At 34.8% G+C, this 27,874-nt stretch overlaps 1 protein-coding gene across 12 annotated transcripts in view; it reads left to right on the top strand.

The window, feature by feature from the left end:
- dmd (dystrophin) overlaps positions 1-27,874 on the top strand; it is a 2,688,357-nt gene that overhangs the window by 1,048,910 nt on the left and 1,611,573 nt on the right. For all 12 annotated transcript variants that reach the window (XM_051926236.1, XM_051926244.1, XM_051926242.1 and 9 more), the window contains 5 exons: positions 11,854-12,009; positions 14,699-14,869; positions 17,938-18,120; positions 20,394-20,528; positions 25,743-25,892. In XM_051926236.1, the coding sequence (XP_051782196.1) occupies positions 11,854-12,009; positions 14,699-14,869; positions 17,938-18,120; positions 20,394-20,528; positions 25,743-25,892 (795 nt within the window). The remainder of the gene's footprint in view (positions 1-11,853; positions 12,010-14,698; positions 14,870-17,937; positions 18,121-20,393; positions 20,529-25,742; positions 25,893-27,874) is intronic.

The raw sequence follows: 27,874 nt of genomic DNA, 5'->3' as shown, positions 1-27,874 counted from the left end.
AAATTCCTTTTCACCTCTCCATCACCATCTTTTGTTTTGTAAATGCATCATTTAGCACAAGCATCAAGCAGTGTGATGGAGCTCAAATCGGGCAAAACATTCTCCCAGCTCAAGCCAAGGCTCCTTACCTGCTAATAATAATGTGAAGTGTATAATGTGTGAAGACCTTAGACCAAATATCAAATAAATATACATGCTTTTATTCAAGAATATAACCAAAGTAAAAAAAAAATCACTTTCTATGTTGCTGCCAATGAGTTACCAAGTTACCAAGCTAAAATGTCAGTCGACTGAAAGCTAATCCATGTTCCTGGATGGTGCAGAGGTAGCAGAGGTATGAGCTGCTGCCTTATAGCCAAAAGGATGCTGGTTTGATCCCTGACACTTCACATTTTGAGTAGTGAGCTGCTATTATTATTATTACTATAATACAGTATAATAAAAACATACATTTGATTTGAGTCTGTAACATCCGGTGTAAATTTTGGCTACTTGTAAAAGTTTGCATTTTTTTTTTATTACATTTTATTCTCTCAGTGATGTTCACGTGGTACAACAAACTTGCCTCTCCCTCTTTGAGTTGATGCCATTTATCTCCATTCTTTTTACAAGAGCAGCGAAGACCACAGTTGGTACTGTGTTTGATACCTGCTCATAATTGTTTGTTGTACCGGCAATCAAAGATACAATGTCCCGTGACTGCTTGTTATTATTAGTATAACATGGAAAAAGTTTCTGCTTTAGGTATGTATTCTGCATTTCTTGCCTCACATTTCCTTTCATCTTACACTTACCCAGATCTTTGTAGATATTGAACACACATGAAATGCATGTATTCCAAATAATGATATACTGTATTATTTACCCTATACAACTCCCTAGAACTCAGAAGCAAATAAGGAGCCTTGGCGTGAATTGGGAGAACTTTTGCCCGAGTTGAGCGCTGTCAAGAGGGGGGATGGGATAGCAGGCTGCTTGTTGCTTGTGCTGGTCGATATATTTACAAAACAAAAGATACTGTTGGAGAGGTGCGAAGAGGATTGCATCATCATATATTTCTGGTTACAAAATGGTAGCATGCACATTTACAACTCTTCTAAATTCATAAGTAGTATAAAGAAGTTGGTAACAGTGGATGTTATAAATTTTACAGGTATCATAAAGTAAGTGTGGGGGCAACTGGGTAGTCACCAGCAAGAAATAATTTATGTGTTTTATTTCTCTTGCTAATACCATTTGTTCCACATTTTCTCCTTAAATAAAATGATTCTTGCCATAAAGAGGAGGAGAAGTTGTGATTTATCAATAATTTGTTCTTACACATGGCCATACATAGAGTGCAGTTTTACTGGATAAGTCTTCCTTTTTTGCACATTCTTTATTGTAATCATAAAAACAGGTTGATAATGAAATGAGAAAAAGAACATTCTTTTTTTAGGGTTGCCAAAATATGTAAAACAAAAGTTCACATTTTTTTTAATGATATTTAAAACCCGAAAGTATATGACTGCTTTTTAAATGACACTGAAATCATACAATAAAAAGGAAAAAACACATTAAAAACGCCAAACAAAAAATTAATTTTCCAGGCATAGAGTGGCAGAACTACTCTAGAGCTCAAGATGTCAACAACTGAAAGTATCTAAGTATGACGTTTTTGTTTTAAGTACTATGCATGGTGCTTTATTGTTTTAAGTACAGTTGCATTATTATTTTGTGCCTGTGGTAGTCTTTATCTGTTTAAGACAAGAAATGACGCCGTCAAGAATTAACTTCTGAAACAGAAAAAAATTAATTAAATCCCTGAAGGTCTGTTCAGGCAGTGACAGGCAGCATCAAGCTGAACTTTGTTTGCTTGGGTTTTTTTGTTGCTTCATCATGCTCTTTTTCCCCTTAACACTTGTGGACATTCTTTTTGCCTTCGGTTTGTCCCTAAAGGTAAAGCAATAAGCTTGCAATGTCAAGCCAAGGTAACAAACAGAGATTAATAGAAAGCAAAAATACCAAAAGCCCAAATTAGTTTTGCTTTTTGCTCATCTTACATTGTCATAAAACTCAAGCCACATTGTTTGAAATCTGCTTGGTTTTATTATTAAAATAATAAAATACACTATACACTACCCAGTGGATTTATTGTTTCAGAAAGTGTGTAGGCACAGGGTCATTGAGGATTGACTCTTGGTGGAATAATAAATCTGCATATCTTTTATATTAGCCAGGAGCTACAGATAATCCTTGGTATTCAGCTCTCTGAGGGTTTTCTTATCACCTGGTATACATTATTTATCATCAGTTTTGCCAAGGAAAAATATCACTACTTCAACAACGATTACAGGATACATAAACAAATAAATAATTAAGTTTGTGTTGCAGAGCTCAATATTAGTGTGTAAAACTTGCTTTATCACTGAGTAGCTATTGCTTCAGTATACAGTTATATTTCCTGTAAACCTATGACATTTTTTCATTAAAGAAATGTATGCCTTTGTACTAGCATTTGTTACAACAGACTGATACTGCCTTAACTGAAACTTTAATACAATGCTGTACAAAATACAGACAGCTTAATAACAATTTATAATATGCTACTAAAATTTTTGCATACACAGACATATATACAAGCCAAAGAAGTACAAAAAAATTAGTTCAGTACCTAGCTATCTTTAATTTCCACAAAACACAAAGGTTTCTCTAATAATAATACCTGGAAGTGACTACAAAACTTACACAATTATTCCTGAATATTTATTTTAACATATGCATATTTAAAGGCATTTGTCTGTTTTAACATTTTTAGTTTGTTACATTTAGGACATTGTGAGTAAGAATTGTGAGTGGCAGTTCAGCAAGTGTGCGATTTCCCATTGGACTCTTTTGCTTTCCCAACACCCTTCCCATGCACGGAATAGGTTGCCCGTGTCAAATGACCTAAGTGAGTTGGCATATAAGCATGTCTGATACTGTGAAATATTGATTGGAGTTCACATACTCTGATATACATTAGAACAATTGTGATTAGATCAGGTAATTCAGTCCTATTCACCTGGAATCTCAAAAATCATCATTTCAATATCTGAAGGTCTCAAAAGTCCTACTCTTTACCACACTACTTGGAAATTTATTCCATGTGTCTACAGTTGTTTGTGGGATGAAAACCTTACTAATATTTGTGCAAAATCTGGCTGTAAGAGGTTTTCGACTGTGTCCCTCTGTTCTTGCTGAATAACTGATTTTAAAGTAAAAGACTAGGATCAATTGTATTGATTCCTTTCATAATCTTAAATATTTTTATCATGTTACTTCATCACCTCAGTTTGTTTAAAATGAATAGTTTTGGCTTCTTCAATTTCTCCTCATAGCTCATACAGTACATCATAGTTGTGGAATCAGCCAGTTGCTCTTCTCTGGGCTTTCCCTTTTTCTGCCATAGTCTAAAAGTATACACAGTACTCCAGGTGACAGCTCACTAGTGTATTATATGTGACTTAAGCAAAAACCTAACATCCTAATAGACATCTTCAGGAATTCTGTACTTTGTCTTGATGTAGACAGTGATGAGTCTACTGTGACTCCTAGGTCCTTGTCATAAGTTGTACTTTTAGGTTTCAGACCTCCCATTGTGTATTCGGATCTAGCATTTCTACTTCTTATGTTTAATAGCTTTCATTTAATTACATTACATTTCTTCTGTTACAAATTTTCCACAAACACATGTATTAATATCATCTGAAAGCTTAAAAATCTTATTGATTGTATTCTTGTTCAGATCAGTGTCCAGATCAACAGCAGTGGCCCCAACACTCACCCCTGAGGGACACCACTTTTAACATCGCCTAATTCTGAAAAAGTTCTCCTCTCAATAAACCCTTTGCTTCCTGGGTTTGTGCCAGTTTTGTATGCACCTATACCCCATACCTTGCATTCCCACTTGTTTTAGTTTGATCACTAATGTTTCATGTGGTAAGTTATCAAAAGCATTTTGAAAATGAAAAAATAAATAATGTCATATGCATCTCTCTTATATACTCTTGTTACTCCCTCATAAAATTCCAGGATATTAGTAAATAAACAGGCTTCCCCATCTGAAACCATGCTTTACTGACTCAAGATACATGGGTTGCCTGCAGCCTGGCATCTTCCTGTACCCTACAGCATCAGTTGTCATGACTGGGACAAACCAATGGCAAGTGAAGCACAAAATAAGACTCTTAAAATGAGGTTTGCTGTAGTTTATTTTACACAGATAAAAGTGTATAAATATGTAAAAACAGTGTAACACACCCATAAAATCCTTCTTAGGGTGTTCCATAAATACATCTCTCTATTATAAAAATATATACTGGGAGATGAGACGTGATCTTCAAGGAAGACAATTTGATGTCCCGCGGACATCTAACCAAGCAGTTGTTGGAATGCTTTTGGCAGACAGACATCATGTTCTCCCAGCTCTTAAAACAATGACAAGTGACATGCAGAACACGCAGCATGCCAACAGCAGCAGGCTTTTAAATGGTCAACGCAAAGCGCGACAAGCAGAAAATGCAGCTCATCAGCAGCATATAACAACAAGTTTGATAAATGAAAAGTCAAATAGCAAAAATAATACTTTAGAAAGTCACAAATTATATGGTATTTCTCCACAAATTTGGAAACCTTTAATGCTATTTCATGTGTGATGTCAAAATGTTTCGTCACCTTGTGAATACTGTGAAAGGTTACCAGGGAGACAGCCAATGGAACTATCACAAAAAAAGTGGCACTCATTTTAAAAGAAATATAGGGTTATGGTAAAATGTTAAACAATAGTAAACATAGTAGGGAGGAAATTAAAAACTTGGAATCCTTAGAAAAGGAAATTTTTGGAATCCTTGGGTAATAAAAATCCTAAAATGATGTATTAATTTATACAGTACAAGAACACAGGGACACGGTTGGAAACTTGTTAAGGAAAAAAACAGTTTTTTTACACAGAGACCCATAGATACATGAAATAAGTTAACAAGTAGTGTTGTACTGTAGACAGTAGGATTTTTGGGGCTTTCCAAATTAGACTTGATGTTATTTTAGTAGAATTAAGTTGATATGATCAGCAAGCTTTATTGGGCTGAATGACCTGTCGTCTAGATTGTTCTAATGTTGTAATGTGGCATCCTATTTCTATTTGATAGCAATACAAAGGTAATATGTCCATTGTGGTCACACCTTAAGCTCTAAACTATTTTTAAAAACCAATAAGACAACAATCCCCTCTTCTCATAGCAATCTGATAATAAATACAAGGCAAATCATGTAAAAGAGATTACATTTCCAATGGTGCATGTGAAAGAAAATTCTGTCAGCGTCACTATAACACAAAAGCATTAAATCAATGTGCAGGTTATTTTCTATAGATACAAGATCAATGCAATATGTGGTGCTGAGTGAAGCACTATCAGAGGCATTTTACAATTATTCTCTTCATCATTTTTTCTTTTCTTTGTTACTTATTTTTACATTTATAAGAACATATTGACATCAGTAAGTATAATGAAAACAAAACAGACTACCCAGCAATCCCACTCACTAAGAACCTAGTAACCTATAAAAAGAGACAGATGACAATGCAATCAGTGCTAATGATAGGAACAAATGTACTTTTGCCATGAATATCTACCATATTCAGTCCTTGCCATTTTTTTCCAGTCTTTACTCTGCAGCCATCCATAGGGAAACATAAGGGGATTAATTCCCAATTTGACTTTAATTATTGAGGATACACCTTCCTATGTCGATTAATTCAGTTAATGGTTTACCATTCCTAGTAATAAAAAAAACATAGTCAAGTCAACAGCTTGTATGTTTCCATGCAGAAGCAATCAGTAGTTTAAGGGACCCACATAAGAATTTTTGTTGCAGATGGTCACCAATAGAGATGGAATGAATCTAAAAGAAGAAAAGCTTTAGGTATATGGGAAAATTTCAAACTTTGAAGGGTTGTTTCATTTATTTTCTGAATCTGTTTGTTTTAGATTAGTGTGTCTTTTTTGAAACACTTCCCTCACAAGAATAACAACTAAAAAACAGAGGGAGAAGGTCTGTATTATCTTACTCTTGCACAGATTTCATCATCTACGACTTTTATGCCAACAGAAGACTAATTAAGTTAATTTAAGCACTACTATATAAAAACTTTGTATTTGGTATCATGCAAACAACACATAAAGTGTATAATTAAACCATTACAGATTGTGATGTAGGACATCATTAAAATACTGTTTGCTCACTTTTAGCAAGGTGGCTATTCTGACTATCCAAAATAAAGAATATGGATAATTGTTTGCTTTTTAGTAATTGGAATAAGGATGTGTTTCTTTGTTTACAATTTGTGTCATGTGTGCTGTCAAATTAAGTTAATATTAGTGTGTTGGTTATAGCTTTTTAAAGTTTATCTTGCCAAAGGTTCATGTTTCAATTTATACATCTCTTGTACCTACTTTGTCCAATTCATTGATCGTAGTTAAGTTCAGCAGCATTAAGTCAGGGAGGTCATGATCCAGTTCTTGACAAGTCCCCAGTCCATCACAGAGCATCCTGCCAAAAATGGTATTTTAAATAGAATTAAAGCTCTGGCTTGGTTTAGGGTGTTTGGGACTTACAGCACTTTAAATAAGACACCCTTTTCATCCAAATAGGCTTACACATCACAAGTGCATAAAACGCAGTTTTTATACTTTCTTTGACTGGAGCATTGGCAGAAGTAAGATTTTAACTGGTAACATATGGTTTACACTCCAGTATTTTTGCCTGTTTTCGCCTGGCCTAAATTGTATTGTGATGGCTAGGGGGCGCCAGTGAACCCCAAACATGAACACACAAACACAATCCTAGTTTCAGATATAGGGTTGTTTATTATAAATACCTCATATACACAATTAACAAGTGTTTATTATACCTTTTCAATCTCTGTGACCACTGCACTGTTACTCCTCCAGTCGAGTGTTGCCTTTCTTCCTCCCAGCTCAGATTCACCTGGACAAGGCAGTGTGGTCCCTTTTATTGAGGACCTGGGAGTACTTCCGGTACCAGGGCATTGCCTGCTGGAAGCACTTCCGGGTCGTATGGAAGTCCCAAATAGTAGGGTGTGTAAGTCCCTGCAGTGCCCTCTTGCAGCACCTGTGGACTCTAGCAGGGCTGTTCTGCAGGACTACATTTTCCGCTATTCCCTGCTGGTGTCCAAATGGGCATCGACATCCAGAGCTGCTGCCATTTAGCTTCCTGGTGGAGTAAACAGCCCTTTGAGACAGTTCTTCCCTGTCCTTCACTTTTATCCCGGCCAGGGAAGATATTGTAAGTACATCTGATCGGGATACTTGGGGCTTCCCTTTTAGGCAAGAAACCTTGTTCTCTCTTGACCAGGATGTCCGTTGATCCACCTGGGACCTCCTGTCTGGGTAAGGAACCATCCCCAATCATAGTCGGGATGTCCGTCCATCCTTCTGGGTCCTCCCTTCCCCAATTCTAGTCGAGATGCATGTCCATCCCGTATGGCACTTACAGTGTTAATGTTTTAAAAGATGTCTGCTATAAAATAACAATCTAATCCAAATTTAAATATAAGCTTGAAATATATTGGGGAAAGTATTGTGAATCATGCCTATCAGGCACTTCCAAAAATATTTTCTTTTAAGTATACTCAGCTGCACTTAAGCTTTAATGAGCAATGCATGGAACTCGGAAGAAGTATTGGAATAGCTTATTATAGATATAATATTGTAAATACAAAACTACTGAAAATCTAATTTCTGAAATTGATGTAATATGAAAATTTAATGTCTGATTTTTCTTGGAATTACAAATGATAATATAAATAATATGAGACTTAAACATTAATTTATTGCCACTACAGACTGTAAGAACATCAAATTTATATGATTTGTATTTCTATAAAGCACTGTCTTCCAACTAGCATGTAACACAAAAAGCTTCACTATTAAGCCAAGCTGAGCTTAGAATGGAAAATTTGACTGTTTTGCATTTCAGAAGAATAATACACATTTCATTTTTTTTGCTTAGTTAACCTGTACACTCCAAAATTTATTTGTAAATCATTATAAATGAGTTCTTTAATCTGAGCTTGTTTCTTAGTATTAAATTATATTTTGTTCAGTTAAAGTCAAGTACTTTACATTTTCATCTGTAGCCTATTTTTCCTATTGCTTCTGATAATATGTTGTGTATAATTCACTTTGCACTTCCCAGGACAGATGAAAGGGAGCATTTTTTTTAATATATTTCAGTTCGAAGAGTCTAAATTATAAATGTAGAAGTCCCATAATTCCAAAAGCACACTAACAATTTACACAAAATATGTTGAACCCATGAACTGTTTTTTAGTTTCTCTGCTTATCATGCAAAAAATATAAAGTATGATAAAAATCTGGCCCACTAGGAAGACGTGGCACATGATGCATTTAAGTTTTATAGCTGTAAAATCTCCTATCAATCAATGTTTGGCCTGAATTAGCATTGTGGTATTGTTAAATATTAAGTGACCATGAAAATGTTAAAGGATAATTACAGAAGATGACAAATGTTTCCTAGTTTGTTAACTTTAATCTATTTATTTATTATTTATTGTTGCAATTTTTGGGAACTTTTATTAATTTTATGAATTAAGCAGTATAATTAAGCAATTAGATGTATAAAAGTTTCCAGTGTCAATTGGATTTTGGCTGTACATTTTGATAAGCTGGACTTCATGTATGATCCATCGGCTATATCAACATTACACTTTTGAATTGGTTTGCAGCCTATTGGACATTAGAATTTGTGGATGAGATAACCTGTTAATATAAAGGTAACAGAAGGCATCTGCAAAAAGAACCTGATTGCCTGGAGGTGGAGGAATAAACTTTTTATTTTTGACAAAAGTGTGCTGTGATACCACTAAACTTAAAAATGCTTATAGGAAATCATTCAGTATAGATGGCCGAGGTGAAAAGAGATATAATCTAAACTAGTCTGAGGTGGCTTTTATCCTGTGAGAGGAGAAAACAGAAGCCTTTGTAATACTTGATGTTTGGTGTTATTACACTAGCTTCTTATTCTTCCCATGAATGGGACTCTACATGAATATGCATATTAATTTATTTTGTGAGTATTTGATTACAAGCCTGGTGTATTAGACAGACATTAAGTGCATAAAAGATGGTGCTAAATCAAATGTGATCACTATTTAAAATTATGTAATGCTTTTTGGATTCCTCCTATAAAAAATATATTTTCTACTTTTAAAAATTCATCATCTTAAAAGTGGGTTTATAATTTGAGTTGTGTTTGCATTATGATGTTGATTTATTTGTACAAATACCTTCCATACAGGCTCAAAAGTATAATCACTACAATTCTCTTCAGCTTCTCCTCTCTCTCTCTTCTACTCCTCAACACCACCCAGGCGAGCTTTGTTCACTCCCACCCTACTCTGAATCGTCTGGATGAGGGCAGCAAGTCCTTTTATATTAGCTAACCCAGAAGTACTTCTGCTGTTCTGGGTTAGCCAGAAACCCCATGCCATATGGCTGTTCCGTTTTTGCGGCACCCACGATACCCAATAGGGCTGAGACAAAGAACTCCAAGTCCCATAGTTCCCTGGGTGAACCCAGGGCACCGCTGCAATCCGAGGAAGCTGCCATCTAACGTTCTGGAGGAGGCAATGTACTGAATCCATTGTTCTCTCCAGTCCTTCCATTGTACGGGCCTCCCGGCTTGGTATTGTTACTGGATCTAACCCAGCCGGAATGCCTGTGTATTCTTTCTGGCATTGACATCCTCTGCCTCTATTCTGGGAAAGGAAGAGTTGTCTTTGCCCTGTTTCTTGGAGTGGCATAGGGCTGGACACCCATCTGGTTGAGGAACCACTTTATTTACCACCTGTCTCTGCATAACGTCCATCACACTGTCTAATCCATAGAAAGTACAGCTTTTGGGCCTTTGGTGTCTATAAAAGCATGCCTATCAATGATAAATATACAATGCCAATTTAAAGGGTTTTACATTTACATTTATTTACTTGGCTGTCACCTTTATCCAATGCAACTTACAACATTTATGATACAATTGGTCACATTTCTTTTGGTTTTCTAGTTGGAGCACAGGCAGGTCAAGTGACTTGCTAATCGTCACACAGTGTCAGTAGTGGGATTTGAACCCACAACCTCAGGGTTTGAAGTCCAAAAAGGACCAGTGTTTAAATGTTGTGCATTGTAAAAAAAATACATTTTGTGTGAAACTTCATTAATTTTCCCTTGTAACAACCTGCTTTCAGCCTTTTTATGCCATTCACAGACAGTTTTTCTTGATAGCCCATGTTACAGTCCTAGAATATATCTAATAGCTTTTCTTTAGAATTTCTCTAAAGTTTTTATGTCCTTTTTGTAATACCACTTATCAATATGTAGTTCTCAGGTGTTTTTTTGGATTTAACATAACCTCTCTGGGCTTGTACTGTTCACTGAATTCTATATTAAAGCTGTTAAACTCTTTCTGTTGCTTGAGAATGTTATCTCCTTATTGATAACAATGAGTCCACTAATATGTAGCTCCAGAATTTGTGACTCCAGATTATGTAAAACATTACAATTACTGTATTTATAAATATGTAGTGCTATAGTCACTACATATTGTTTCACCAAATTCTTTGCTATCCCCTTATTCATCTACTAAGAAGCTCAGGTAGATTTCATTTTGCTTCTAATATTTGGAATAAAATTGCCAAGTGTATTTGTGTATCGGCCTCATTGATTCTCAAATGTCCTCAAGTCAAATACTTACTTAGTTTATTCTTTAAAGGTTTCCATGCATCTATTTCTAATTTACTGACATACTTTAGAATCTAAAGTTAAATCTGAATTTATTACTTGGTTATTTTATATTTATATAGCATGGTGGCTGAAAAGCTGAACTTTGAAAATGTCTAGACATTAAAAATTATGGACATACAGTATATGAAGCATCTCGGAGTCGATATTGTCTGAGACATTCTGCATAATTTATTGCCTTGGTATTAATGCCATTGTATGCAGCTTCAAGTTCATTTAAAAATAAAAAAAAAGAAATTGATAATTAGTTTTTTCTTTTTATTTATGTAGTAGCTGACTCCAATTATAATAGTGCATGAATATACTGTTTTATTTTCAATGATGTTATGCATTAAATTTTAAAGCCAAAAATGGCAGAGTTATATGTCCTGTAAATAAGTGACAAAATGATTATTTGAAATATCAGAAAGTAAAACTTTTAAGATGAAATCATTACTTTTTTTCTAAAACAATGTGTTAAAAGCACTTTGAATGAGTCAAGTCTTGCCAATATAGCATTTAAGTAGACACAGCAATTATGGGATAGTTCTTTTTATCTATCAGATGATCACTTTAAGTTATTGTAGCCTATATTTACAGACTGGAAATAGTCCTTATGCTTCAATTTCTCAAAGAACATCTTCCAGAATATTCCTATAATTTTGCTTTAAATTAACTGGGAGATGATTATTATATCTGACCTGGAAACCATTGAGAACCTTGTAAAGTATTAATTGAGAAAACGCAGAAAGTGCACCTAGGCATACAGTACACTATATGACATCGTCTATCATCACCTCTATGTTCTGACACTTCTCAAGCACAATGAGGTCTCCTAAGGGGAGTGTTATGATACTTATGGGTTTATAAGCCACTGAATATAATGTTAAAGGGCCTCATATTAATAATGACCAGAAGTAATTTCCTTGTAATAGAGTTTTATCTACAGTATGCTGTATAAATACCACCACATTCATCATTTCATAAGCAGTATTGTCTTTATTATTCTTCTCTTTAGGCTCTTGTGAATGATATCCAAACTATTCAGCCTAGTCTTAATGGCATTAATGATGTGGGCCAGATTCTGAAGAATGAGGCTGAACCTGCATTTTCCATCAAGCTTCAGGAAGAACTGACTGAGCTCAATGCTCAGTGGGACAGTGTGTGCAAACAGGTACAGAACTCTATTGTTTTTTCTTCTTTAAAGTTGAAACCTTTCAAAATGCAAACTTGGTTTGCATCTGACAAACCAACTAGTGAATTATTTAAGTCAAATAGTATACGGAAAATATCATTGTTACACTTTTTTAATACTGTGTGATTTACAATAGTATTTGTAATCCAGTTTTGTAATCCATCAAAATATATTCTCTTGTTTAGTGAGAATAAATTACAGACAGTACAATGGTGACATATACTATACATATATACATATTCTATATACTTTATATAAGGCAGCATTATAAAGTGGCTAAGGTACTAACTGTCATGCTAACCTTTGAACCATAGACAAGACAATTCACCGTCCTCTAATCAAAGTGTTAAAAATATAAACATGTTAGAAAATGCATACTTGTATCCACTATTGAAAACATCATAGCGAATTGTAGCTGTAGTGCTTTTGGGTTAACAAATAATGACATGGGCAAAATACCACATTAATTCATTTTTCAATGCAAACAACTTTCTGACAGTGATATCGTATCACTATTATTTTGTATTTTGATCCTTTCTTTTCATGCACAAAAAGATCTTACGTATCACATCCACAAACCAGCAATAATCTCTACTTTTAACCAACATTTGACATTTATATTTGTGAGTCAAGTTGGGTAGCATGCACTGCTATAGTGTGTTGCCGCACCCACTACACGACAAAACAACTCGGGATCCCAGTTGGCAACCCCCCAGGCAGACACGCGGTCCAGTCCCACCCTTCAGAAATGACCCTCTATCTGCCACAGCCAGGTGTTATGTGGGTGACCCCATGCCCTGGTCCAGCCACACGGGTCCCCAACAATAAGAATCTTATGAGCTGGATCACCCTCGGGGAAACGCAACACGTGGACGTAGTGCCATAACTGACACTCCCTCACAATGCACGTAATGCGCCTCATTCGGGACTCCATGAGCGACCGCTCATTCGACACAAAGTCAAACCAACAGTACCCAAGGATTTTCCGGAGAGACACAGTACCAAAGGAGTCCAGTCTTCGTCTCAGGTCATTGGATAGTGTCCATGTCTCACAACCATATAGCAAAACAGGAAGCACCAGGACTCTAAAGACTTGGACCTTTGTCCTTTGGCATAGATATCGGGAGCGCCACACACCCCTTTCCAGTGACCTCATGACCGTCCATGCTCTCCCAATCCGTCTATTGACGGAGAGAGTGTCAACCTTGTCAAGAGGTTTACTTACCTTGGCGGTGACATTCATGTCTCTGGTGACACTTCCTATGAAGTCGGTAGACGGATTATTCATGAAAGTGCTAGCAATTAATGTTGATTTTTTTTTTATTTTCATAAATAAATAATGACCTGTCCTTAGTAATCACTCCAAATGCATCCAAGGTTACTGACATTCACATTTAACTTTACAGGATGTTCTTTCCATTTAATCTGCACTTTGTTACAATATCTTATGTACTCTTCTCTAAACAGTAACTCCTTGAGCCACTTAAAGCAATAAAATATCACAAAAATGACTGTTTACCTTTTAAGCAGGTACTTGCAAATACATATGGTTTCAATAATTCTGGTACCTGACGTCATTTGATAAATAGTCCATACAACATTTGCATTGAAAAAAATAACATTTTAAAATAAAAGTAGCCACTTTTAATGTCTTTATGAAAAAATGACATTTCTAACAAAGAACACCAGGGAAAGCAAATTAATAGCAAAAACAACAACAACAACATTTATTTATATAGCACATTTTCATACAAAAAATGTAGCTCAAAGTGCTTTACATAATTTTTTTTACTCAATGGACTAACAACAGAAACAAGATTTACTCAGAATATGTTTTGCTACAAATGTTTTCGTTGAAGCATTAATTTTGTTTTCTTGAAATACTTATTTATTAGAATTTAAATTCCATATTACTTTTTGCCAAAACTGTTACATAAGTTCAAATTTTGTGTATCAGTTTAAACAGTCCATAATTGATTATGTTAAATGGACAAGGTGCACAGCCAAGGAAAGTGCTTTCTAAAATCTAGACTAATCTTAAAAATAAAAAGACTTTTACTCAGCCCTCCAATACATGATTTCCAGTGGCAAAATCATATAATAATAATTTGGACCTCCTGAAAATGGCCTCTTCATGTACCCATTAACAGTTCAGTTGATTCTGTGGTTGGGAGGCATATTTTTATATAGTGACATTGGAATATCATTTAAAATGTGTAGAATCACTACTGTTTAAAGATATTGCTCCATATCTTGTTTCTTATCTGCTCAGCAAATCTACTTAAGGGATATGAAGCTCAGTTATAAACCTTGTGTTGCAGTATCCAAGGGCATTTCTTCTATAAATCGATACTGTGTCTAACGGGGGAACAAAGATGTAAGTAGCCCCATATCATTTCTCTGACACAGTGTTCTTAAAACCAAATCCCTCTACTTCTGAGAACCCAAATAATAATAATAACAGAGCTAAGACATACTCTAGTAAGTTCACTAATTACTAGCAGAATGTTCCCCCCAATAGACCATTGTTCTTTAAAGATAGCCTTTAGCATGGCATATACACTTATATGTTATTAAAGTAACAATTTTAAGTCTGGGCGCCTTTTAATCATTAAAAGTTGTTGAGCACTCTGATCCTTCAGTAATATTGCTGTTCTTCAATTTTAAGGCCTATGCAAAAAAATCTGCTTTGAAAGGAGGGCTGGACAAGACGATAAGTCTCCGAAAAGACCTGTCTGAGATGCAAGAGTGGATATCACAGGCTGAAGAGGATTATCTGGAGAGGGACTTTGAGTACAAATCCCCTGAAGAATTAAAAAAGGCAGTGGAAGAATTAAAGGTACATAGTTACCTTGCTACTCAGACAAGAGTAATTATATTTAAAACTTCACGGCAGGATTACGTACAGTATGTTCAAATGGGCTGCATGCTTTACTAGTATGCACATTACTAGAAATGCAGAATGACTTATCCAAAGTAGAAATGCCAAATGTTAGGATTTGAAGTGTTCTTTGACCTAGTAATGGTCTGAAAGTAAAAACACCATCATAGAACTCAGGAGAGTAGATCAGTGCAAAGTTTGCTATAATCATTTTATCCACTAGAATATTAATATGCCTTTATACTTAGTTTAGACATACTTTGTGCAAATGTCATGTGCTTATTTAATATGTTAATTATTAATTTGGATTAAAACCCTACCTAGAGTATTTTTTTATAATCATGTGAGATTTTGAAAATCCTTATATAGCCTTACTTGACTGTACCTTTTGCTTGGCTTCATGTCTATTTTTTTATGTGGCCTATATAGTGAGAAGGCTAAAAAACAATGCAATATTGTTTCATTTAGCACCTAGCAGTTGTATTAAAATAATCATTAGTCTGATTACTGTTTTTTACACTAAGAGTTAGTGGGTTAGATAATTGAAGGAAGGACAGATTCCGTTTAACCTTTTTACCTTTCTTACCAATTTAGTGTTTTTTTGTAAACAAGAAAAAACCTAATAGAAAAGGTGTGATCTGATGAGATTACTAAAGAGAAAACCATGCTTCTTAGGAAAGTGCTGCCGTCAAGTGCAGCAAGACTTTTTAATAGATGTTTATATACTACATTTTGAATTAAATGTTCTTATTTAGTGATTATGCTTCGCAAGGGTTTAGAAAATCATGTAAAATTCACAATGACTGAAGAAAATGTGAAACCTGTATTATACATACCTTTATTTCCTTTACATATTTTATTAGGTTTAAGGGGGAACTGATTCTTTCTTGATTTCTTATGAAAAGGGGCTAGAGTTTCTTTATTTAATGCAGAACAGAACCATGCAACTAAATTGCTGATGTTTTGTACAGTCTCATTACTGCTCTCACTGCTTGTTACTGTTTTATACCAGTACGTTATCTCTCTAAAAAAACAGGACTGTAACAGGCTTCTACATTCTTTGGATTGTGTGGCTCTGTGTTACAGCTGCAACAACAGTGAACAGATGGGCTTAAGCATCATTGTACAAGTGAAATTGATTTAATTCTACTGCAGAATGGGGTGGCATATTGGTGCACGCGTCATAGCACTTGGGCATTGGTTTACATTTGAAGGGTGGTGGTGGTTGCTCTGTAGAGATTTCTTAACATTCACATGGAATTCCTTCAGGGACTTATTTCTGCCATGCTTAAGAACATGCTGTTAGGTGGATTGGCAGCCATAAATCATGTTGGTGTGACTATGCGTATAAGGATGCTGTGCATTGGAGTGAAATCCTTGGCAAATGGGTTCCTAGCAAATGCTAGTTGTTTTTGAGACCAACTTTAGCTCCAGTGACCTTACACTAGGAAAGTGGGTTATGAAATTTTAACTGTAAAAATCCTTCCTCTTTGATGTGCTTTAAGAATCCCCTTTTTTCTACTAATATAAACCAGCAAATATTAAACAACATTTTTTTTGGATGATGCATATAACTATAATAGTCAGATTTGAAAATTTGCATTTTATTCTCTTTACTATGAATTGTCATTTTTCAAAAAAAATAGAAAGGTTTTTTTTTCTGTAAACAATTTGAGTAAATGCATTAAAGTTCATCTGTTTGTTAAAAAGTCAAGAAAGTCCATATGTCTGCTATGAATGTGGTCTTTGATGTGGATAGAGTCATCAGCAGCATTGTTTCTAATTATCTCCTACATTGTATTATGCTTTGCCAACTGTGACACTTGGCAAAGCCTTAGGTATTCATTTATGTGCCAGCTTGATCAGGCAGGTAGTGGCTGTGGCTGTCTGTTCCTGAAACTGGAAAGAGTTCAGCAATACTTTGCTCAAGACCATGTGTGCTCTTTTTTAGAAATGAACAGCCAAGGCTTTTTAAAATGTACAAATTTGTTTTTTCAGTGTAAAAATTATCACTTTTACTTAGCGAAAGCATATTAGAGGTTTTGGGTGTCTTAAATTTTGGTTTGATATGATATGACTATGGTATATGTCTTGGATATAAAACAAAAGTAAAGAAAATTAGAATTACTTTTATAAATATGGTCTTAATTGTAAGACTTTCTTAGTAATACAAATTTTATAATAATATACAACCTAATGTTATTTTTTTTTTTTAATTCAACTAATTAAACAGGCTGGACTTGTAAAGTAACACACATTGTTTGCTTTTCCATCTTTCCGGAAATTGCCTGAGTATGAACACCATTCAGACAATGATTGGTTGGTCCTCAGATGCTGGTAGTTTACCTGTACAGTCTTTTTTAAGTAACATTTCAATTCAAGTAATCTGCACAATTCTAGACGTTTATGCAGAAAGACACATGGAACATAGCATTAATGCTATGGGGCATATCTATCAGTATCCATGAATCATCTGCACATAGGCAACTGTAGCATATGATCAAAAAAACTAAACCTGTCATATAGTCTTAGTGTTTGTATGTGAAGTATATTTAGGATAGCCTAAGGATCATATAGTTAAAATAATAAAGATATATTAGTATAGTGTAATACACAACACAATTGCCTTTATATCAAATAAGACATAAAATGTACAGTTTACCACCACCTTTATAAATAATCTCTTTTATGAATACAGTATTCTCTTATGAATACTGTGGGTTAACTAAAATATCTGTTTTTATAGAGAATCCCCATTGCTGGGACATCAAACCTTCTGTGGAACTCAGACTCACTTTAAAAACCATCCTTTCATCTGTCCATGCATCCATTAGTTAATTTTCTAAACCTGCTTTTGCTTTTTCCGCATGTTTGTGAATAATTTAACTTAGCACCTTGCTAAAATAATTTCATTTTATTGTATAAAATAAGTGAGTTAATCTAAATCTGCCAAAAATAAAATGAAGTTTAGTGAAATTAGTCCAAAACTGTATAATGAAATTAAATTGTGGTTTATACTCTTTCAGAGGGCTAAAGAGGAAGTTGAACAGAAGGAAGTTAAAGTCAAACTACTCACAGATTCGGTGAATGGTTTCATAGCAAAATCTCCACCTGCCGCTCATGAGGCCTTAAAATCAGAGCTTAATGTTTTGACATCCAACTACCAGAGACTCTGTAGCCGACTGAATGGGAAATGTAAAACATTAGAGGTAAGTGTTAGCAGTAGTAGTATTGTCACAAAGGGACTGTTTACCTACACTAGTTGCAGCAGTAGTAGTAGCAGCTCTTTTATTGTCACAAGTATGGAATATGGTGAAATTCTTATTTGCAACCCTTAACCAACATGCAAAATGTTGTCAGTTACTGCTGCTATGAAACAATTAATAGCTGGAAATCTTAGCAAATTAATTAATTAAAATGAAGCACAGGAATAGCTGGTTTCTAATTAAGAAATTGGGATAGAACAAAAAAACCTCTAGCATCTACGGTGCTCCAGGACTAAACACAGGCACCACAATCAACACAAATTTTCAGCATTTGCCGACAGATTATCAAGTATATAGTGTAGTCATTATGCACTGAATCATTTTTTTTTTGTTCTTTATTTCGCCTTATACAATTTCTTGTATTAGGAATTTGTTAGTTTTCGCATACCCCTTGGGGTCAGAGCGCTGGGTCAGCCATTGTACAGTGCCCCTGGAGCAATTGAAGGTTAAGGGCCTTGCTCAAGGGCCCAGCAGGATCTGTTTTGGCAGTGACGGGGATTCAAACCTTCAACCTTTGGGATACCAGCGCAAATCCTTAGCCTCAGAGCCACCACTCCGCCCTTTTAGTATGTATGGACAATACATGGATACAATTTGTATTTGGCATAGTTTCTCCAGAATGTAATTTACTACCTTATCAAATGAAGGTTATTCTTGGTGAAGATTTATTTGACTTTGTAGCTTGCGTTCTATGAAAATGTCTCAATAGATCTGCACATACAGTATGGTATGTATCCTTTGATGATAGACATTATGATATCCTCAAAAAACAAATGATTTTTATCTTTTTTGTACTTATTCTGATATACTTTGTTTACGTAGTAAAGTCTTTTGAAAGGAGCTATGTTTTACTCTTTCTTTTCTTAATGATTCTACAGTTCTGGCTATGCACTGTTGCCATTGCTTTTGATTGATACTGTATAGGTTGGCACGGTGGCACAGTGGTAACACTGCTTCTTCACAGTAAGGACACAGTGGTTCATTTCCCAGATATTTTCTGTGTGGAGCTTGCATGCTCTTCCCGTGGGTGCTCTTGTTTTCTCCAACGGTCCAAAGACATGAAGATTAGGTGAACTGGTGAACATACCAATGATTGCTGGTATAATCTCCAGCTACCCCATGACCCTTCTGTGGATAAGCGGGTTACAAAGATGAATGATACTTTATAATTTAATATGATGCCAAGATACTGTAAGGTTACTCAAATTTAAATAACTGTTCAAAGACCTCTTTATTAAAAGCATATCAAGAGTAAATATATGTGCAACAAAAATGTACATATATACACTCAGTGACAAGCATATTTGCTACATGATTTTTAATTTCCTGTGTATATTTTCCTTAGTAGCATATCATGTTGCTAAGCAGATAATATAAAACCAATGGGTAGGCGCCTAGGCACAAAAAATTTATGCACTACTGACAGGCTGCATTCAAACTTTATCACCCACATTACCCTGAAATGGCAACAGATTCATAGTCAGACATGGGAACTCTGCTAGCAGTTTTAAAATGCAGCTGTATCCAGGGTAAATCAATAATGCTTCAATAACTAAACAGCACCAAGCTAATGGCAGTTCTGTGTTAAAGTCAAGTTCAAGGTATGCTGACAGCTATATCAGAAAATAGTTCTATCGTCCAAGTGTTAAAAGCTCAAGCTAGTGATGGTGACATGATGATTTACGGAATGTTTTACAGGCAGTCGAAAACATTACTGATGATTCTTTTATGGCACATATTGAAAATTATCGTAAGAATTGTCTTTAAGCAATGTAGTGGGCAGTGTCACAAGGTAGGGTCATATGGAAAGAGTTCAATAATTCTACAGTGATATTTTCCCCACACTATTAATGCAGGTTTCATCAGGTTTCAGCACAGTTATTTATCTGCAAAATGAGGTGTTTAAAAGAAGAAGCTGTCATTACAGTATCTCTGAAATGTGTTAGTTTATTGCAAAATGATAAAATCAAATATTTCAGTGTATTTGATTTAGAATCTTAGTCTTCTAAAAAAAAAAAAGAGGTATTGAGTGTTCATCACTATTCATACATTATGCTAAGTACAGCTTTTTAATCAATTTAGTAATCTCTATAAGTAGTATATTTTAAATTTATAATGTAAATTTTGAAAGTTTCCAACAGTTCAATTTTATGAAAACTGTTTAATTTTAGAAACAATGTCATTTTATGATCTGCCTTGTAATCCTTTCTCCTTAGGAGGTCTGGTCTTGCTGGTGTGAGCTTTTGTCATATTTGGAGTCAGAGAACAGATGGCTTGATGAACTAGAATCAAAGCTGAGAGCCACAGACAATATCCAGGGGGGTGCAGAAGAGATCTCAGAAGCAATGGATGTGAGTGACTTGGCCTTGTAACCTGCCTTCATATTCCCTGCCATATTTATCTTGCTATTCTGCCATATTACTGTTATTCATCCATTTTTATGACTTTGCACATGTAGTTAAGCATAATTCTGTCAAATATGTTAAAGCGCATGTTTGTCCATCTGTTAAATTATGCTTTTCAATAATTTATTTCATATGAAATAATGCTATGATCGGCATAATTTCTTTTCATTCAAAATTAATTGTAGCATTTTGTTTTAGTAAATTCTTTCTCTTTTGAGCTCAGATCTAAGCATGTGTAAAACAGCTAATTATTTAAAATGATGACTTGTTCTGAAACCTGTCTGAAATACTCTGTGAGACTGTCAGTCAATTAAGAACATTATTTTGATGGTAAATTTTGTGACAGGTCATTATTATTTTACTGTTGTTTACATAGAACATACCCTATAAAATTTGAGAACAATAAATACAGTCGTGAGAAAAAATAAGTATGACTTCTTTCAGTTGTATGGTTATAAATATTACAACAGACAATCACTTAGTCCCTTCAAAGTACTAACATTACGTAAATCTTTGCTTAGGCGACAAATGACACATAAAAGGTTTTAAATTGTCGTATTTATTACAAGAAATACTGTATAATATACAGAAGCACTTTTAAAGAAAATACTATGATTTAATAACTTTCAAAATAACCTTCAAGTACCAATAATTTGAAGTTAAGTTTTTCTATATGGGCTTATCTGTTAATTTCGTTGTGTTGGTCAACTTTTGACACGTTATCGGTGTTTGTGGCCATTAGTTTACATACAGTTCTCTTAACTATGAAACATTAGAAAGGGTTTCTGCTGGTTACTCTGCCAAAACAACACCAATTTTACCTGTTTATGCTGATCATAATAATTACTGAGAAATTTAAAATATATAATGTTGAAAAAGAAACAACTCTTTAACAGCTGATCGTATCTAAAATCCATTTCCTCTTGTCTGCATACTCATTTTTTGCAGAACAAAAAAGGTCCTATTCAGTTTTTGTCTATGGCTAATAATAAGAGAGCAAATGATCGTCTGTGATGAGATTCATACTTGAGCTGGAGCAATAAAAGTCTTTTGATACGGTGGGAATGAGCCAGGGTGGATACTTTGTGGGGATCCACCAGGAGTGCTGCTCAGGGAGGAGGAGGATGTGTGTGCAGCGTGACACTCTTTTGTGTGGTGCATTATATATACTCATTATTTTAGAACTATTGAGATAATAATTATTACTATTGTAAGAAGTATTCTTTGCTGAAAAATTACTTCTGTTATTCTAAATCTTACACTTAATTTCACAATAAAATTTCACAAGGGATTAATCAGCTAGGAAGCACTAGATGCGAAATAATACTAAAAATATATATGTCTTTCTGTCGCAATGAGGAGTTTGTAAGTGTGAGATCTCCTTTTTATTTATTTTATGCATTCAATGTACATTTTATCACTCTTCTGGACAAGGCCGGGTAGAAAAGCTAGCACTAAATAAATGACTGTTCATTATACTTAGACTTTAGTATCAATGTTAAAATCATTAATCAGCCTTTCATAAATTACTTAACATTTCTGTTTCTTAGCTTTCAAAATGTATGTTACTGACATTCACTGTGAGGAAAGCCATGTGGTTAATACTTATTTTTACTATGAAAGTATTTGAAATGGTGCTATTTATATGCTTTCTCTCAAAGGGCTTAAAAGTCAGATTCTAGACATAAAAGCTCCAGTACATAATTTTCAAATAATACACTTCTGTATATAGGTCTGTATAAAAAGTGGCCTTAAAATCAAACATGTTAGGTGCAAGAAGATAGACCCAAATTAATGCATATTGGTGATATATCAGAGGGCATGTATCAAGCAACAAATTAAATTCCATTACAATTTCAATGGTTAATGTTTAGTTGTTAGGTACTACATTAATATATTTTTGATAATTTGAGCCATTCAGAAGAAAATAGTCTTTTACACATTTTTATGCCATTACAAACACAAAAAAAAGTCCACATAAAGAAATATAATAGACAGCTGGAACATGGCTTTCTGTTTTCTGATACATACTGTTATATAAGGAAGAATACTAGCAAATTATTCAGCTGTTGTGTATTTTTATTTCTCTTACTACAATTCTTTTTTATTGCTTAAAAATTATAATGAACAAATGCTGCCTTTCCAACCACATATATTACTTTATCCATATTCAGTCTTTTAATTTGATCTAATGCATCATTTCATTCCAGCTAAGATCTGGAGTAATCCTTAGCACTGAAGGCACAACCAGAAATGTGGATTATTTGTAAAAACAGAAGAAAAAGTGACTAAGGACTAAGGATCAACTCTGTGGATCTGAGAATAAAAATGAATTACCAATTCATTTTTATACAGATTAACATCCATCCATCCATCCATTTTCCAACCCGCTGAATCCGAACACAGGGTCACGGGGGTCTGCTGGAGCCAATCCCAGCAAACACAGGGCACAAGGCAGGAACCAATCCCAGGCAGGGTGCCAACCCACCACAGTACAGATTAACAGAAAAGTCATTTTTAAAATTGATGACTCATCTTTTCAGCAAACCTCGTCACAGTTCCGTCATGTACAGCTGTCTCTTTTGTTACTTGGCAACAGCACTTACAGTGCGTTTACCCCAATTCAACTTTTCCATTAGCTACTGTATTTAAACAAGCCCCTGCTCTTTCCAAGCACTTTTTTGTTTCATCAAAATTTGCTGCGGTTTTGTAAAATTTCCAGTACCTTGTGATTTTTGGCTTTGTGCATTTTGATCATTATTTTCAATTTTCTTTCTTGATAGTATTGATATTAGTTTCCATTTTCTCCAGCTACCCATCTCACCTGAAAAAACAACTGTTCTTTTTTACTTTCTCATTAAGTCTGTAACAATCCATTCATCCATTTTCCAACCCGCTGAATCTGAACACAGGGTCACGGGGGTCTGCTGGAGCCAATCCAGGAACCAATCCCGGGCAGGGTGCCAACCCACCGCAGGACACACACAAACAGGCCAATTTAGAATCGCCAATCCACCTAACCAGCATGTCTTTGGACTGTGGGAGGAAACCGGAGCACCCGGAGGAAACCCACACAGACATGGGGAGAACATGCAAACTCCACGCAAGGAGAACCCAGGAAGCGAACCCAGGTCCTCAGGTCTCCCAACTGCGAGGCAGCAGCGCTACCCACTGCACCACTGTGCCCCCCTGTAACAATCCAGCTTTTGAGAATATCGTAACTGCTTCTAACTATAACACGATGAGATCAAGTTAGATATTCAAGACCTTAGAACCTGACTAAAATATTGAAAATGAAGAGACTAGTATTATACAAAACTTACATCTTTATGTTTTTTATCATTGAGGGTAACATAACTAATCCAAAACAAAGAGAAATAAACAGTAGCATGAAATGCTTCTTTAACTTAATAATTCTTTACATTTATATAGCTCTTTTCTCACTACTCAAAGCGCTCAATTTGTCATGCAATCAAATCAGAAATATAGCTGCTGCTTTTACATGCTCTCGAACAGTTGGTAAGTCCAAAGTTGCTGAGTCAGAAATTGCACTTGATTGGTGTATCAACTAGGAAATACAAGCTGGTCAGTTCAGACAAAACAAAGGTACTTGCATTGTATGAGTTATGAAGTAACAGTGATCCTTCACCTTAGTCGATCTTTAAAATAAAACGTATCACTTGGTTACACTGACATGCCATTTTTGGTCAAATTATATTTAGAGCAAAGTGATACACATTTAATATGTTTATTTTACTCTTTATTTATACAAAACATGCCATTTAATTTTAATCACTTTTTTTTTTTATAGATCCACAGCGGTTTCACGTTAATCCGAATAGTCCAACTTTCCCATTTGGACGCTCTGAAGTGAAATGTCAGAAGTCAGAGCTCTGACAAGTCCATAAGCACGTGAACACAGCAACACGTGTTTCTGAATTTTGTTTTGAATTAGTCTGTGTCTGGCCAAAGATACTTATTGCAACATTATGTAGAATATATCAAGTGAATAATTCAACCCACTGTCATGCGGTTTTTAAACTTCTAATGCTAGAGAACAGTATGCTTTCAGACATTAATTGATGTTTATTTTACATGTACCTGGACTAGTCCTCTTTACCTGTATATGACACAGTCAGTTCTAGCACAGTACTGGATTTGGTGGTTTTCGGCATCATTTTTGACTTGGTTATGAAGCACAAATGTTAAAATTTTGTAATTCATATAGTTTGGAACACAAGAGCTTACATGATAAACAAAATTACATGTAAGTTCCCTGAAAAAAAAAAAGGGCACTGTTGGCTGGGTAATTTTAGCGAAGTAATTTTTTTTCACCAAGTTTAGTTCAGTAATGGCTCTAGAATAAAAACTATTTTTGAGTCTAGAAATGTGAGTCTGGGACCCTGTAGCAGGTCCCAGAAAGCAATAGGATACAAAGATGATGTGTGAGTAATGTCTTTCTCAGTGCTGCTGGCTTCGCATATAGTGACTCAGTCTATACTCAAACATTGTATACATTGTACGTCAACAATGCCCTTAATATTTAACATACGTCCAGAATTATCCTCCTCCCTCCCTTTGACCTTTTTCCGGAAAAACAAATATAATATGCAATAATGACATAATTGTGTGTTAGTTATAATGATTTGCATACATTTATTATAACAGCAATCCAATAAACATATAATATGTGTGTTGTTTTAATAAACAAATACAGAGAGGTCTACATGAATAGTTCTTTTTTATGATTTCACAAAACAAACTTAGATTTCTGTTTCTTACAGTAATTAGGTAGCCACTGTAAGTCTAATTAGGTTTATATTACTTGATATTACATATAATATGTATAATTATAAGCATATTTAAATTAAAACTGTAGTTCATTCACATCCCTTATGTCATAATTGAGCCATATGCTGAAAATATAATGTCTTTATCAGAACTGTAATTGGATATGCTTTCTGGGAAATTAGGAATGCTCATCAATGCAGTATTGTATTTCTGGGACGATTCCCTATACTTCATTCTAGCACTCATATTTAGTGAACAAATTGATGTATATGATTTATGCATGAGTCTAGGGTCTCCCTAAATAGATCTGCTTCCATTGTTTCAGTTCTGAATCTCTGTAACAAATTGTTTTTTTCCTATTTTATTTAGTCTTTAGAGAGTGTCATGCGCCATCCAGATGACAATCGTAATCAGATTCGGGAGCTTGCCCAAACTCTTACAGATGGAGGTATTTTAGATGAGTTGATCAACGAGAAACTAGAGACCTTCAATATTCGCTGGGAAGAACTTCAGCTGCAGGTATTTCACTACTTCACTGGTATTACCTTTACATTAATAATAATATCATTTTTTTCTTTTTTTGTGCATTAACACTGTGATCTGCAAATTTAGGTACTTGTGACCAATTCATTGTCAAATGAGCCCTCACTTTTTCATTTTATCTTCTTGCATGCACTTTTTCATCACTAAAGGTTCATAAGAAACTCTTTTCTAATCATCCGCTTAAACTTTATCAAATTGAAGACATTGTTGTTTATAAACAAACTAACTTTTAGTTAATCAGGCAGGCATATGAAGACAATGACATGTTTGTTCTTGATCTTTGGATTTGACCATGAGTCAGACTCAGTTAATTAAGCTAAAAGAATAATATCCTCAAAGACATCTAATATATGAATAGGTATTGATTAAAAAAAAATCTATTGGGAAATGTGACGAGTAGCTACTTTATACATTTTTGTTTCTCTTTGTAATGTTTGGAATGCTTTACACAGCTAGATAAAACAAAATCAGTATACTTTAAGTTTATGTAAGCAATTTTCATAATGTGTAACATGCTCTTTGAGTTCATTCCATTTATTCTTCTTTTCATCTATGGTTTATAGAGTAGTCATACAATATATATGCATTATAGGTCATGATAATAATGGGCAATATGATATTGCATATATGGAGACATATTCAAGGCTGTCTTGCCTATTTCAGGTGCCTGGTGTTACGCCAGTCGCTAATACTTAAAGCGGTCTTACTGGACTGCAGCACAGACTAGCTCTGCCTGTTTTTTTGAATTTCAGCAGACCTCAACATACTTTCTGCTGACACAGAATTTATACTACTAACAGTATCAGTTAAACAATTACTAGAAATAAAAATTTATTTCTGTTAACTAGCATGCTTTGGAAAAATAAATAAAGTTGGATTTAGGTTGACCTAATGGTGTAATAACAGCAATCTGTCCTTTATTGTCAGTAGAAAAAAGCTGCAAACAGTGTGATTCAGCAGACTTAAGAGTGCAACTTTAAAGTTAATGGAGTTGCTTTTGAAGAACTGAGTAGATTTAATTCCATAGGGGTCTAACCTCTGAAGATATTGTTTGGTTTGGTCAATACCATCTATATTGTTAAAGAGAAAATGTTTACCAAATTTGTCACTAACTTCTACAGATGCACATTGGGAGAATACTTACAACATGCCTCACTGTCTGGTATGGCAGCTAACCTGTAGCAGATCACAAGACTATGAAGCAGGCAGTTAAAATGGCCCATTTCATCAGTTGGATCAGAGTCCCATACCACTAGGACTTTCATCACACGAGAATCCTGAAGACACCATGACAAAAAAAAAAAAACAGGCCACACTTTAGTTTAGGTACTGCAAAAATGCATCTATTACTCATTTACTCTTATGCAACAAGATCTTAACAAAAGCTTCTATTGATGTAACTAACACTTACAAAGACTCAGTAAAATGGTTATTCATCTCCAAGCAATATAAATTACTAAAATAACCACTTTGTGATGGCCAGCGGTGGCTTAAGTAAGACATTTTTGTCATGATATTGCATACTTCAGTAAGATCTATGCATCTTTCATCTTCACAAGTAATTTTACCAGTGCATCAGAGGCTCTTAGTATGCCTCACAACACCAGGTGTATAACATGTTCGCTGATCCTTTATATGTGTAATTAACCCCAGAAAAAAAGCCTTTGTTAAGGTCTTGTTGCATAAATGCAAATGAATAACATGCACATTTGCAGTACCTAAACTAAAGTTTTACCAGAAACTGCTTGTCTTCTCTCCTTGCTTAGAGCACATAATACTACAGCCAGTGGCGTAGCTATCTTGCTGAAGGCCCCTGTGCAGCATCCTGAGGTGGGCCCTTCTTATCTAGCAAAACTCTTAGTAATTTATTCGCAAATAGATCCTAGGGGCCGGCTGGGCAGTGGCGTCAACGACCAAGTCACTATCACACACTGGTGACAAACAAACCAGCTCTCTAA

Source organism: Erpetoichthys calabaricus, chromosome 4 (genome assembly GCF_900747795.2).
Source record: "Erpetoichthys calabaricus chromosome 4, fErpCal1.3, whole genome shotgun sequence".
NCBI lineage: Eukaryota > Metazoa > Chordata > Cladistia > Polypteriformes > Polypteridae > Erpetoichthys > Erpetoichthys calabaricus.
Note: the sequence above shows the minus strand (reverse complement) of the source record. Positions and strands in the feature narration are given on the sequence as shown.